The 15,812-nt window shown below is 38.4% G+C and overlaps 1 protein-coding gene across 1 annotated transcript in view; it reads right to left on the bottom strand.

Annotated features, from left to right (window-relative positions):
- The window catches only part of Suclg1 (succinate-CoA ligase, alpha subunit), a 28,023-nt gene extending 15,520 nt beyond the window's left edge, over positions 1–12,503 (bottom strand). The window contains exons 1-3 of the mRNA XM_013035460.1: positions 12,383–12,503; positions 5,394–5,497; positions 2,653–2,769 (exon numbers count right to left, since the gene is read on the bottom strand). Coding sequence (XP_012890914.1) covers positions 2,653–2,769; positions 5,394–5,497; positions 12,383–12,479 — 318 coding nt within the window. The 5' untranslated portion in view covers positions 12,480–12,503. The remainder of the gene's footprint in view (positions 1–2,652; positions 2,770–5,393; positions 5,498–12,382) is intronic.
- Between the last annotated feature and the right edge of the window lie 3,309 nt (positions 12,504–15,812).

Here is a 15,812-nt window from a genome sequence, read left to right on the forward strand (position 1 = left end):
GATAGAGTACTGTGATCTCTGACCTTCCAAGAGCAGTAACATCCATTCTGTAACACCCTGAAAATCTTCCCTGAATGATTTCCACATTCTGAGAGATTGACAACTCTCTCCACTACATTTCTAATACAAGACTCAGTTAAGGCTTCACCACAGTCCTAAATCTAAATATCCCCATTTTACAAATCAAGATGTCAAGACACACTAAATAATTGCACAAGGTCACCCAGCTGGGACTTCAGTATACATGATTCCAAAATGTTCACTCATTTCCATTACAGCACATTCCCTCCCCATAGATTAAGATATGAAAATATTCTAGAAGGCTGTGCCATGGAATTTTACAGTTGATATAAATACTGAGCTCAGAATATACAGGTACAAGAAAAAGGGACAAAAATAAAAGACTATCTTTGAAAATCTGAATTTACAGCCCACATTCTCAGATGCTGAGGACTACCTCTACTATAATGCCATCTTGACAATGACAGATGAGCAAAGGAAAAGGATACAGACAGATGATCCACAAATGATGTTGAGGTCAGAAATAATTTTTCAAAAACTGTTCACAATGATGATAGGAAAGTACGAACAAAAGAAACAAATTGAGGTTGGTCCTGGGCATGCAACATTTTATTGAAAAATATATCTTGTAGTTTTCACCTCGTAAGGCTACAAACACTGCCAGAAGCTATACCGTGACAAGCACTATGTGCTGAGAAGTCATACTGAATGAAAGGGATCATTCCTACTCATCCAAAAAGTTCTTGTGTAAGAACTGAATAAGTAAGAAAGAAACAGAACATATCAAAGAACTTACAAAATATTCAAATGCCATAGCTATCTGTACCACTATAAATAATAAATGAATCACTTATAAAAAGAAAAGTCAACCACTTATGACAAAAGTCTACCTAGAGGGATTCTACAAAAAAAAATCTATATTTTCAGATCATAAAGGGATGTATAATAGAGTTCAAATAGTGGGAAAAAACTTTTAAAAATAATGGAAAAATATAAAACCTATGATCGGTAACCTTTTTTTTTTCCTTTTTGGATCACAATTGCATATAGCATACTTTAAGTTTAAAATAAAAAACTAAACTTGAAGGACATTTAGCTTTTTTTCCTGCCTTTTAGGATTAAGAATACAAATTAACCTCAATTATGGTATAGTTCAAAACAGATTAGGTCTGTAAGTTTATTCGTTAAAAATATTAATACTTTAATATATATCTTTAAAAAATAAAAGTTTAAAAACTAATTAAATATACCTTTAAAGTATGCTTAAGAAATTGAGAATGGCATTCACTAGACACTATGATGAAAATGAACTATGCAATTTGTGAGTGGGGTGGGAGGGAAAAACTGGGCGAGAGTGAAGGAAGGGGTGTCCAAAAAGAAATGCACTCATTACCTGTCTTATCTAACTGTAACCCTTCTATACATCACCTTCACAGTAACAATAAAAGTGTTTTGTTTAATTTAAAATAAAATCTATCTTTAAAATATGCTTAAGATGGGAGAGCTAAATACAGGATTTCTCAATATAGTGACCATGAGTACGGAGCTTATTCCCTATTTTTATTAAATAACCTGAAAAGCTGCACTATTGGTTCTTTAAATTGTGTGTGTGTGTGGTTTTTGTTTTTTGGTTGTTTTTTTTTTTTTTTTGGGGGGGGGGGTTTGGGAAGGGTGTCAGTCCTGGAGCTTGAACTCAGGGTCTGAGAGCTGTTCCTGAGTTTTTTTACTGAAGGCTAGCACTCTACCACTTGAGCCACAACTCCACTTTTTTGTTTGGGTGGTTAATTGGAGATAAGAGTTTTATGGACTTTTCTGCCCAGTCTGTCTTTGAAACACAATTCTCAAATCTCAGCCTCCCAAGTAGCCAGGATTACAGGCCAAGCCACCAGTGTCCAGCTAAAAATGTTATTTTATGTAAATCCTAGAGAAGGAAAAAAATATACACTGAGCTTAAATTAGCTTTACAAATATAGAGGCAAACCTAAGACACGGAATTTTACTTTACTTACCTTACAGCATCTGAATTTTACAATCAGTACATATTAGTTTTATAAATTAAAGACCCAAAATTTGGTTTTTAAATGCTGATGATTTCAAGAACAGCAGCACTCATTTTGTGATTATATTCTAAGAAATCAGCAATTTGAAGAAAGTAGATCCAGGGACTGGTCAAGTTGACTCTGTAATTTAGCTTGCATAAAATTGCACCACTCATCACCTGCATATAGTATTGTCCTTGGCTAGAAAACAAGGCTGATAAGAACATCTGGCCCTTAGAGCTGTGCTCAAGCCTGTGCATGAAGCACCTAGCATAGCACCTACCCTCATCCATACTCAAAGTACGTGTGAGGTGTAGGTACTGGCAACTGTACTTCTGGCATAGTAGTCGCCATTCTGGGTGGAAGGTAAGCCAGCTAGATGCCAGGCCATAGTGCTTCTTCCCTTAATAGATGAGTCCTATCTGCCAATAAAAATGGCACAGTAGTTCTTACCACAATTCAAATTTCTCTAGGTTACTGTATTCAAAACCTAAATGACCCTCCCAAAAGGGATATAATTAAGATCTGTACCCAAAGAATGCTTGCTCTTCCCCTCCTTCTCTGATGGTCAAATCCAGGTGCCATTAATTACCTCCTTCACAGTATTAAAGACTGGCAAGCCCAGATGCATCTTGCCTCCCTTCCCTGGAGTGGTTCCTCCAACGAGTTTGGTACCATATTCCAACGCCTGCTGGCTATGAAAAGTGCCCTAAGGAATAAAAAGCACTTGTTAAAAAAGTTATACAATCTACAATGACCTAAAAATGCTAAGACAATTATTTAGGGAACTTGGCCCTAAGCATGCTAAGTGACTAGTTTAAGAAACAAAGTTAGAAAGAACTACAGGTCTGTTCTCTTAAAATGATGCTTTTCAAAGACTTGTTGGTCTGCAAAGATAAAATAAAAGGAAAGAGGGAGGGGAAAAAAGGAGGAAGGGAAGGAATAGAAGATCTGAAAAATCTAATTTAAAAAAGAAAAAATATTTGTAAACAGTAATGTAGTACTGCTGTAACTTTTGCTGTCCTTTACAAAAGTACTAATCAGCATTACACGAGAAATTAAAAGCAAATACCCAAACCAATATTTCATTCCAGACTTTGACAAGCATTACTATAGACTACACTGTCAAGTAAATTCAAATGAACCACATTTTTAATCCCAATGTGGAGCTAAACAGGAGTAGCATTTATTTCTGTTATTTTTCTAATTATCAGCCAGCACATAGTTAAGAATAATTTTAATAGCTTACAAAAGCTACGAAAAGAAATAACTAATTGGAAATTGCTGGAATCATCTACTCAAAAATACAAACATTCTTCATTCATAATGTAGAAAAATGTATGCATTATGGAAAAAAAAGATATAAGCAGCAGTGTCTTGAAGAGGTTAAGTTCTAAATTTCACACCTTAACTTATAATAAGGGAATTTTAGTCAAATCTAACTGAGGCATTTAAGGCTCTCAATTACTTAAAAAGTAAAACAAAAAAAGTGAGTGCAAAACAATTTAGTTGCAGTAACTAAAAGACCACTAACTTTGAAATCACCCTTTAATTGAAGTATTTAAGCAAATATTTCACCCAATGATTCCAAATAGTACATACACTAAGGGACAATGATTCTTATGAAAAAGTCATAAAATTTTATAGGACCATATGAAGCTTAGCAAATAGAAAACTTGTTGAAAACAAAACCCTGCCTATATACAATTCCATAGCACACATGTAAGACACACATTACATAAATAAAAAATAGTTGTTTTCAAATGAGACACAAAGACCTCCTTCTGTTCACTGAGAACCATATCTTACAACTTTTAAAAATTGTGTTAATCAAGAATTTGATCATATGCTAAGAATATTAATATATATTAATGAGTTGAATATAATTTAAATTGGAAAGGAGGTGGTAGAATACTTTCAATATTAGAGGAGCATCTACTTTTATTAGAATGTGTACATGCCAAAATATCTTCATGTAGAAATATTATAAAATGCCTGCCAAATTAGGTAGCACCATTAAGATCAAGGGTTTGTAAAAAATGGTCAGTAATCTGTCCTATCATCTGATAGTGTAAATTAGGTTTTGCTGAAACACAACTCTGCCTATATAGAAGTCCATAGTACAAATGCTGTACAATACACATCATATAAATTAAATTTGTTTTTAAATGAGACACACAGATCTCAGACATAAATTCGAAAAACAAAGAAAAAAAAGGCCCTGCTCTACTCTCTAGAATCTCCTCTTTATTGAGTACCACAATCTTACAGCATTTTTTGAATTAAGGAAAAAATGCTGAAATTTTATGTTTATGTCTCAGAAAGAGAACCAAGGTGCACATATTTTTCATCTGCAAGAATACTGCCAACAAAAGGAATTCTTAATGAGTATAATAATCAGAAAAAAGAAAAGGGAAGGATTATGTTTCATTTTACTGCATAGATATATTTATACTGATGCAAAATCTGAAGTGAATGAGTTCCAATTAAAATAAGGCAAGTCTGTCTTTTGATCTGTCTATTTGTCCCAGGGAGTATGAGATGGGAAAGAGAAGTTCCCAATGCTGGTTCCTCTACCCATTTCAATTCCCATGAGCCTCTCTGGTTCTGTGCATACTGGATGTGGATTCAATAGTTAACAATGAGTATTCTTTTGTATGAGATTTAGATGTAAATAATATCTTTCATCTATTGCTCAAAGAAACAGTGATCTGTCCCAACATTCAAGGAAAGCCACTAGTGTTGTGCTTGCTAAAAGACTGAACATGGGACTGGGAACTTGGCTCAGTGGTAGAGTGTTTGCCTCACCATGCATGAGGCCCCGGGTTCTATTCCTCAGCACCACATAAGCAGAAAAAAAAAAGCCAGAATTGCCCTGTGGCTCAAGTGGTAGAGTGCTAGCCTTGAGCTGAAGAGCTGAGGGACAGCGGCCAGGCCCAGAGTTCAGGCCCCACAACCAACACAAAAAAAAAAAAAGACTGAGCATGGATCTCAAACACAGTACACTCCTATGCATTTTCAAGGTAAGTTTAAAGACAATTTTCATTTCACAGACTAACTCTAGCACCATCTAACCTCTTCTTGAGAGGCAGTACCACTACTGTACAGCATATTTTCCTGTATCAATAATGTATTACTACCTTAGTGATATTAAGAGTAGAAAATAAGCCAGGTGCCAGTAGTTCACACTCAAGAGACTGAGATCTGAGATCTCACAGTTCAAATCTAGCCCATACAGGAAAGTCCATGAGACTCTTAGCTCTGATTAAGCACTATGTATGTGTGTGTATATATATATAGTCTACGTTTAAACAAAAATCTAAATATACATACCTGCTTACCAGTGAAACCCTGACAAATAACCTTTGTATTTTTATCAACATGGAGATATTTCCGGGAAGTTGTATAGGAACAATGCCGAATTCCATTCTGTTGCACTATGAGGAAAGAAAATATGACACATAATTTTCCAAACTTTTAACCATGAATTCAACTTGACAACAAAAAATATCCTCTAGTACAAGAGCTATACTGTGATAATGGCAAATTTAAATGAGACACACAGACCACAAAATTAATTAGAAATACAAAAAGATCTCTGCTCTCTCCTCCAATATTTTCTCTATTGAGACTCCTAACTTGCAGCTTTTTCTACACTAAAAAAGAAAGCTGAAGTTATGATTTTCAGTCTTCAGAAAGGAAATGGGTTCAAAACTGAATGGCTCAAATTAAGCCCAGGGCACTGAAAATTTAGTATAATCTCTACTAATAATATATACAAAATTGCCAAAGGCGTTTCCCAGTTGACCAAACTTTTTAAAGCCTAGTACCTGTAAACAGGTGAGCAAAGAGACCTACATTGTCAGGGATAAGAGTAAGATCTACCTGCAACTAACTCCTCACAGTGATTTAAATATAGTCCAAAATTACTTAGTTGACTCATTTTGGTATAACTCATATCAATAAGAAATAGGGAAAATAAAGTGTCTAGGAAAATAGATGACAGAAGGAAACCTTGCGGGAAAAAATACCTATTTTTAACAACCTACTTGATGGAAAATGAGAAATTTGGAAGTTACAAAAACCAACTGCCTATTTCAAAAATCAATAGGAAAAAAACTAAAATTATAGGCTACCTTCTGGACCTCCCCTAGTAAGTCACCAACCTACCTTCTCTATGGCCCATCCCTAGACACACAACTAATGACAAATGGCAAATCAACACATAATGAGAAGTTGAACTCACCAGTAATGAGAAAGTGAGCATTCTAAATTAAGACTGAACAAGCAAGAAGGCCTGAATGGGCCACCATGAATACCCTGATGGTGAGGACTATAGCTGCTACAACCTAGGCCACCTCCAGAGGATGTGCTGTTATCATTTCTTTTCAAGTTCTCAGAAACTGGCCAGCCTAACTTGGTACTGTATCCCAGGAGCAAATGAGAATGGTGTCTCAGAAATCAAACAGGCCTGGGCTGTTTGCTCTGTCATGTGACGTACTGCATGTCTTTTGATCTCCCTTAGCCTTAGTTTTCCCATCTGTAAATGGAATAAACAGCTGCCCACAAGGAGACTGTGGTGTTAATATGAGATGATGACTGTAGATTAGTTATCGAAGTGCCTGGTACATCTCCCAAATCCTACTTGCGCACAAAGGGAAATCTTTTGCTAAAAAGAGAAACCATATAATTCATATTTTAAAATCAAGTCCAATCAAAAAGCTATATATGTCCTCATGAACAAATACACTGATAAATTTTCAATGTGAGACATGTGTAAAGGCCTCATTATAAAGCACGTAAAAAATACCTAAGGCATAAGTGATATATTACTAACAGCTATCATTATTGATGTAGAATGAACAGACCAAACTGCTTTGAGATGCTCATGGTAGCAGGCTATCTACTAGGTCATAGGGATTCCTGAAGTCTAAACTGGATAGACTTAGACCCTATACACATGAAGCTCTCTGTAAGAGAACTACACATGAAACAGAGAAACACAAAACTAACAACGTACAAACTAGCTAGACAATCATGGATCATACATGCAATCCTAGCTACTCAAGAGGATAAGATCTGGAGGAGCTGTGGTTCAAAGCCAGCCTGAACAGAAAATCCCATTTACAAAATAACCAGCAAAGCTGGGCTGGAGACATGACTTAAGTAGTAGAGAGCCAGCTGAGCAATCAAGCAAAGCAAGTGGGAGGCCCCCTCAGTATTACAGGGAAAAGGAGTACAATTATACATCAACTAATGAATTTAACAAGTTTATACTTATTAACTATATTAGTCAATTTTTGTTGTTAGCATCGAATACCTATGGCTATCTAATTAGGAATAAAAATGGGTTGCCTGGGCACTGTCCCTCAGCTCTTCAGCTCAAGGCTAGCGCTCTACCACTTGAGCCACAGTGCCACTTCCAGCTTTTTTCTTTTTGCTTATGTGGTGCTGAGGAATCGAACCCAGAGCCTCATGCATGCAAGGCAAGTGCTCTACCACTGAGCCACGTTCCCAGCCCATGGGTTGTTTTTTCTTTTCTTCTGTTTTGGAGATACAGGGGATTGAACTCAGGGCTTCACATTTGCTACATAAGGGCTCTACCACTTGAGTAACATCCCCAGTACAAGTAAAGCTTTATTTGGTCCATAGTTTGAGGAGCTGAAAGCCTCAGATTGGACAGTCTCATCTGTTTAACTTCTGATAAGAGCCCCTTTGGCTGCACTGTGGCCTGGCAGAGAGGCAGGAAGGGAAATAAGGACCAAGTGCATGGGTGGCCTTGCTTTATAGCAATCCACTCTAATAAGAACTCACTCCTAAAGATCAACATTAATTTCTTCTAAGGATTATACCCCTACCTAATGCCTCCCACTCTTAAAAATTCCATCACTTTTACTGGGGGAAAGTAAAAGAACGGGTGATGTCCAAAAACAAATATACTCATTACCTGACGTATACAATGGTAATTCCTCTGTACAACATCTTACTAATAATAAAATTATATATTTTTAAAATCTGACCATATTTTTAATATTACCAGCACTGAGATCAAGTATCCAAGATATGAATTTTTTATTTTGTGCCAGTACTAGAGCCTGAACTCACAGCCTTGTGCTCTTGCTTGGCTTTTCTGTCTAGGGCTGGCACTCTACAACTTGAGCTATGCCAGCAATTCCCAGTTTTTTTACTCATCAATTAGAGATTAGAGCTTTGTCTAACATCCTCCCTCTTCCCCCCTGCCCCCCTGCTAACTTCCAACTAAAATCCTCAAGATTTCAGCCTCCTAAGTAGCTAGAGTCTTAGATGCACGCCACCAGTGCCCAGCAGGACATGAACTCTTGAGAGACACTCAAATATATCCAAATCACAGCATTAACCATATGTATGATGTGTATGTAATACAAAGGCTATTGTGGTCCCCATATATAGGACCTCACAAATACAATACAATAGCCTACCTAGAAGAGTTATTAAAAATCCTAAATGCCAGACTCCAGTGGCTCACACCTGTAATCCTAGCTACTCAGGAAGCTGAGATCTGAGGATCAAAGCCAGCCCAGGCAGGAAAAGTCCATGAGACTCTTACAATTAACCACCAAAAACTGGAAGTGGCACTGTGGCTCAAGTTGTAGATCACTCTCCTTGAGCTGAAGAGCTCAGGGACAATGCCCAGGCCCAGAGTTCAAGCCCCATGACTGCCAAAAAAAAAAAAAAAAATCCCAAACAACCTGCTACTCAAAAGCAAAGTTCTATGTACACTTAATATTGACATATATAATCACTTAATATTGATTTAGTTGGTTCTAAGTAACATAGTTCAACAAATCTAAATCACCAATGGTTCTTAAGAAATACTAGTAAGTACTAGTAAGAAAGAAAAATATTTTCTAAAATATATCAATTATAAGACATTCTAATTTTAGAAATGTTATGCCAAGCAATATAGTACATGCCAATAACCCCAGCTACATAGGAAGTATAGATTCAAAGATCATTTTCCAGGAAAAAAGTATGAGAGCTTATCTGAAAAATAAGAACAAAAAAGCACTGAAGGCGTAGAACATTTGCTTGAATTCAAAAGAAGGAAGGGAGGGAGGGAGGGAGGGAGGGAGGGAGGGAGGAAAGGAAGAAGGGAGGAAGGGAGGAGAGGAAGGGAGGGAGGGGAAAGAAAAGGAAAAATATACTTTAAAAAGTAGTCTTTGGCAAGGGGTGGGGAGGGAGTGTAGTCGTGGAGGTGGGAAAGCAGAGATAGTAGGGGTAAAACAAAGGAGAAGGCAACAATGCTTGCTCAATTAATTGTAATCCTTCTGTACGGTATTTTCACAATAAAAAACTTATTTTAAAAAAAAAAGTAGCCTAGCCAGGTGCTAGTGGCTCATGTCTGTAATCCAAGCTGCTCAGAAGGCTGAGATCTGAGAACTGTAGTTCAAAGCAGGCTGGGCCGAAAAATCCATGAGATTCCAATTAACCATCAGAAAACGGTAAGTGGTGCTGTGGCTTGAAAAGGTAGAGCATTAGCCTTGAGTAAAAGAGCTCAGGGACAGCACCCAGGCCCAGAGTTCAAGCCCCACAACTGACAAAAAGGAAAAAGAAAAGTAGTAAATAGTCTAAGACAGTAAAATGACTTCCTTTGCTGAAATGTAATTACTTTCTTATATTTAAGATAAATTAGTATGAATATTTTTATTTTTTAAAAAACAAGTTTGAAGTTTAAAATCAAATCACTTTGGTATATTTGAATCCATTCTACTTTGTATTTGTGAAACAAAATGGCAATAAATTCTAGAATCAATTTGTGATGCAAACAATAGCTCCTAGAATCAGAAAAATCACTGTGATCTTTTCCAAATGTTTTCTTACTTCAATAAACAGGCAATGAAAAAGGCAAGTGGCACCTTTAAGAAAGGTGGTCATCTTCTCAACAAACCACTGAGACTGCCAAACAAAAACAAAAAGCCAAACCTCAAAAAAGAAGCACAAATATATATTATATATTTTTAAAAAAAGAAGTACAAGCTGTCATGAAGTAAGTACACATTAATGGAAAGCATACTGTCAGAAGACCTGGGTTCCAGGTGTAGGATCAATTGGACCAAAAGATGCACTTTCTGGCATTAAGTACCATAATTCCTAGGTTCAAAATTATTTGCTGTTATTCCCTTTTACTCTAACAAACTGGATTTATTACAAACTTCTGATTTATGTTTCAAAAGACCTTCCACTGATTGCTTTAGGTTTCTTTTTAAAACTTCACTATTTCAACCTCAAAAATCCTTACAAAATTCTTAAATATTCTCATGGGAGAAATATTTTTCATTATCCATTTTATTTTTCCTTCTTATTTCAATTGGTCTGTTCTACTTTCGTGAGATGAGAAACTGGGGGTCTGGAGGTGGAAGGCAGTGCATGAGTTTCTAAACATTCTAAATCAGCCTCTGGAAGGTCTGGAAAGGCTCTGGAAGGCATCTATTAGTGTTTACTTTTTTTTAACTCAAATCAATATTGCAACACTTTTTAAAGTTTGCAAGGTGATGTGGCTGTTTTCCTAGGAGGGAAAGTGGAGTTAGAAATGTGGCATGCAAAGGAGGAGTTAAAGGTTTTGCAAACTTAACAGCCTTTTTACACATTAAATATTACCATCTGAAACCCAGTTCTAATATGGGAAATGTTCTGGTTTGACTCTTAGCCCTCTCAGATTCTTATTAACATGTTAATCACATCACTTAGATACTTGAAAACTAATCAGGTAGCCTCTTTAAGGCCACCAGCCCCTTAAGGGGTCCATAAAAAAATTTGAATCCTTTGGGAAAAGATGTTAAGTTTTGCTGAGAGTAAGTTAAGGAACTGCACCTTTCAAAATCTTCTTTTCTTCTCCAGAGTCTATTAAGACAGTAGAGTTATAGGCAGCTAGAATCTTTGAGAATCTTGGTCCAGCGAGACCACAGGAAAGAGGAAAGTGCACAGGTGGGCAACCCTTCCCTGTGCTTCCCAACCTCAGCTTAGCTGCTCATCTGTATCTTAACCCACATCCTATTCAGATGAAGGAAGGCTCATACTCAGTACTACCTCATTCCTGGTGCTCATACTCTACTGATGAGATTAATAACTGATTAATCCTCCTTTCTCATCCACCCCTCCTTCACCTAAAACAACCTCACTCGTCCTTTAAATTATAAAAAAAAAAATCCAAATAAACACAACCCTTTCCTATTGGCAAAATCACTGGCCAGACCTTTGTCTTCAAATGGTTTTGGTAACTAAATGTAGCTTTTCAGTGCACTCTGGTCACTACACACTTTTAGAAAGTAGCCTTCTCAAGAAAAGAACTGTCTCATCCAATATTTAATACAAGCAGAGCTTGAAGCAAAGTGGAAACAAAGAAGGGGGAATGAACCTTACTTGAATGCCTCTGCTATATGAGAAATAAACCAATTAGTATATTCTGTACAATGGGCACAGTTCATCCTGTACATCATTTCAAAGATGCATATGTTTTCACTTAACATCTTTTAAATCTTACCCACCAATCATGTGTCACAATTTTAATTAACAGTCATTTTCACTGCGGGTGGAAGGCCAAATATAGGTGCACCTTCCATGTGATGTTACCCCAGATTCATTAAAACAGTGTTATTTCGCGTGTGATTTGAAACTTTAGTTGAGAAATCAAGACTAGGGTAAAAGAACTACCAAGCTTTCAAACCCTGACGTGACTAATTCCAAAGTTTTCTCTATAAGTTACCGAACAAAGACAGAGACTTCGAACACAGCAAGGATGTTTCCAAGAGTCAGCATTGCTCAAAAACTAGTAAAATGAGGTCCTCGTGGAGATAGTACGAATAATCTGGTTAAAGTCCCAGCCAAGCAAACCTAGGTTTCCCGGTAGGAGTCTACAGAGCCACACTAACCCGAGATGGACAAACTGCCTTGGCGGGTGGCCCTACAATCCGAACAGACGGACGGACCCTCTCTGTTCAAGGAGACCCCTGCTCCTCTCCCACGCTGCGTTCAGCCCAGGCCTCTCCACCCCTGGCTCCACAGAAGGGCCCGTCTAGCTGCCAACCCCATCCCACTGCAGTCAGGTCTGGGGGGCCCCCGGCACCCCAGTCCCAGCTCAGGCACCCCGCGATGCCACCCACCAGCGGCCCGCGAATCCAGCCCAACCCTCTCCGTCCTTGGAGGGGTCCCACTGGGGTCAGGGTCCCGCGGACCCCCCGCCCCCGGCGAGGCTCCGCCCCGGCCGCGGCCTGGACCAGGACTTTGGGCCTTGCAGGCCCCGGAACCCGCGGAGACCATGAAGACAGACTCCCCGGCCGACTCACACAGAAAAGTGCGGCACAGGAGGCGGGCAGCGACCAAGCCGCTGCTGCCGGAGACCATGGTCGCGGTGGCAGCTGCAACCGCAAAGGCTGCGGTCATTCCCCCAATGACACTCGTAAGCCCCCCCCCGGGGGCCTGAGCGAGGCCGGGGCGCGAGGAGAGGGTGGCCACAGCAGTCGCCTGAACGAATTGGCCTCCGCAGAGCCTCGTCACCGAACACCGTAGGGTCGCAGGTGGAGAAGAAAAAGAATAAACCAATCTGACGAGCAGAGAATAACTCGGTTCTTCTCAGAAATGGGGGTTTTGTTCGTCTTAATGATGAGAGCAGCTTCAGGGAACCCCTGTGGAAGGCTGGTCGGAGCGTGGCATTGTGGGAAATGTAGTTTATGATCCAACTTGACCGCTTCAGTGGAAGCTCGAGGAAAAGGAAGTGAGAGGGTAGCGGGTCAAGTCCGGGGGGGGGGGGGGGGGGGAGGCTAGGGTGTGCAATCGGAGGGAGTATAACAAAGCGAGGTGAACAGCACTGCCGTGTCCTCGGCCAGTGTTCTCCCCCTGCATTTTCTTTATCTGGCATAGGGAATAATACTTCTCATGACCATCGTCCTGAAGACCAGGTAGCTTTTGCTTAAGCTCCCAGCAGTGGCCCAGCAAGGGAAGGAGGACCTAACGCTCCCTTACTAACACTTCTTTTGGTTAAACAAAGGAAGTCGGCCTTGACTAGTACTTAAGTGTATAGGTACCTCTTCCCTACAGGTCTTAAGAACTTAAAACCGAGGTCAAATGTGACTTTTGAACTTTGTTTGGGTTCACTTCTTCTGTAAGGGCTTTAAAAAGGACTTCAAAGTCCAAACGTCAGGGGGTAAAGAAGAGAAGAAGAGATCATCTGCTTCCTTGTCAAATACTTTGTTCTAGAGATTTCTTATTATCATCAACAAAATTATAATCCTGATTTACTAAGACAGTCATTATAATTCGTATCAAGCAATGTGGTGGGTAAATGAGATCCATTTCCCACGGAGATTGCTCAATATTTCCTCTATGACCTAGATTTATTAGCCGCATGCTGGATATAACTGTAAACAAACTCCTCCCTCATTTAGTAGACCCTATCCTTTCAATAGAATTAAATATCAGAGATTTCCAAATATGTTTGGTATGAAGACATATTTTAAGTAGTAAAATTCTTCCTAAGCCTTCATTTGGTAATGATAGCACATTTCATGTCACATAATACAAATACATAATGCAAAAAATAATAATAATTACACTAAGAATATAATGAATTTGAATTTCCATAAAGACAATGATTTTAGCTTGGTTTCTGTAATGTATTCCTAGCATCTACCACAGTGTTTGTCATGAAAGAGAGAGAGAGAATGCAAGAGAGAGCTCATTATGTGTTGAACTGAATTAGTATGTAAAAGAAATAGTAGTATGTACATTATTGAACGTGTGATGAGCATCAATTCTTCCCTCCCTTATAATTGTATCGCACCTCAATTCTATAGCTCATGAGGTACAATTGCACTATACAGAACTATACTACTCTTTGTATTTAGACTGAGTTTTGAAATCAGTCAGGTTTGGGTTCAAATTCTGACTCATCTACTGGGTTTCAGGTTCCCTATCTCAGTTTAGTGTAAGCTATTTATGCATTTAGTGCATTTAAAAAACTCTTGGTACATTGTAAACACTGGATAAATGGTACTATTTAAGATAGATTTTTTTTCACATAGCAAGATATGTTTGTTTGTTTCTTAGTTTTGTTTGTGCAGGTACTGGGCCTAGGTGCTGTCCCTGAACTTTTTTGCTGAAGGCTAGTACTCTACTACTTGAGCCAAAGCTCCACTTTTGGCTTTTTAGTGGTGAACTAGAGGTAAGAATCTATGGACTTTCCTGCCTAGGCTGTCCTTGAATCTCCATTCCTAGATCTGTCTCCTGAGTAGCTGGGATTATAGGTGTGAGCTACTGGTACCCAGCAGGATGAAGTTTTAAAGGTTTACACTGATATAAATAGCCAAATATATAATAGTACATTTAACTCAGAGGTGTGCCTAAAACTAAAACTGTGGCCAACAGGTGATAACAACGTCCACTTTCTAAGGAAATCAGTTTAAGAGCTCCCTCTTTCCAGAGTTTAATAAGAAATGGCCAAACTTGTCCTTAGGTTTTAACAATGACAGCCTACCCACCAGAGATCATTGATGAGAAGACTGTTGTTCTGCATCTTCAGCTTAATGTTTTCCTTCGTTCTTTATCCGGCCTACTTGATGGGAGAGAGTTCCTTGCCAAAAGAAGACTGGCACTAAATTCCAGACTAAACCCCTACAAAGCTGCTCATGAGCCTGCCTCAGAATGCTTGGGGAAAATTGAATTTAGAAAGCAGATCTAGAGGTAGAAAGTTATGTGTATCCCCTTTCCTTACAAATTCTGAAGGCAAGAGGCTGGCTAGACCAGCTTTCATTGACAGGTAGAGGACATATAATATTCCTGGAAGTGAAGGGAAATCCAGGAAAAATTTAAAAAGCTAGGCTTCTCCCTAAGAAGATCATCTAGGGCAAGGAATCCTGTCATAAATATATGTACTTACAAGAAATTTACCAAAGAATGCATGACTCACATCAGATATTGTGTCAAATTCTTTTTACAAGGAAGTAGAAGAAGAGCTTATGAAAAATCCAAGAAGTGTCCACAAAGATCCAGCATTCCAGAAAGTATAGAGCAACAGAATAGAGTAAATATCATCATCTCAGAGATTTTATTGAAATAACACCCTCTTAGAGAAGACAAGAAGAAGGGGTCGAGTAGAGGAGTGACAGGAAGAATAAAAAAGCAGACCTTGACATTTTCTAGCCTCAGGGTATATAGTTACAGGGAAAAGAAGAGGAGCTTTAAATTGGTATAAAGTTGACTTTTTTTTTATTACATCAGATAAACCAAAAAAAGACCAAATACTAGAAAGGACAATAGCCTTGTGAGATTTTTTTCCCAGGATTTTTGGCTCTTTATGTTTATTTCACTATCAGCTAAAATTCTGTTTGAAGTCTGTTTTCTCATTTTCCTCCTTTTTTCTCTTTCTTTTCTTTCTTTTTTTTTTGGCAGTACTAGGATTTGAACTCAGAAATTCACACTTGCTAGGTAGATGCTCAACCACTTGAACATGTCCCTAGCTCTTTTTTGTGTTAGTTATATTTTGAATAGGTTCTTACATTTTTGCCCAGGACTGGCCTGTGTCTCCCAGTAGTAGCTGGAATTACCACACCCAAACAAGACCACTTTACTCTGACTAGAGTTTTATCAGAATCTCTGGAGTAATGTCAGGATTAAGTGTATATTTTTGAAAGAACATTTGGTCTTCTGGATTATTAGCATTGCCTGATAGATGTACCTTTTCATCTGACCTTCCCTTGAAGGTCAGAGCATCACTGTACC

Source organism: Dipodomys ordii, unplaced genomic scaffold (genome assembly GCF_000151885.1).
Source record: "Dipodomys ordii isolate 6190 unplaced genomic scaffold, Dord_2.0 Scaffold212, whole genome shotgun sequence".
Taxonomy (NCBI): Eukaryota; Metazoa; Chordata; class Mammalia; order Rodentia; family Heteromyidae; genus Dipodomys; species Dipodomys ordii.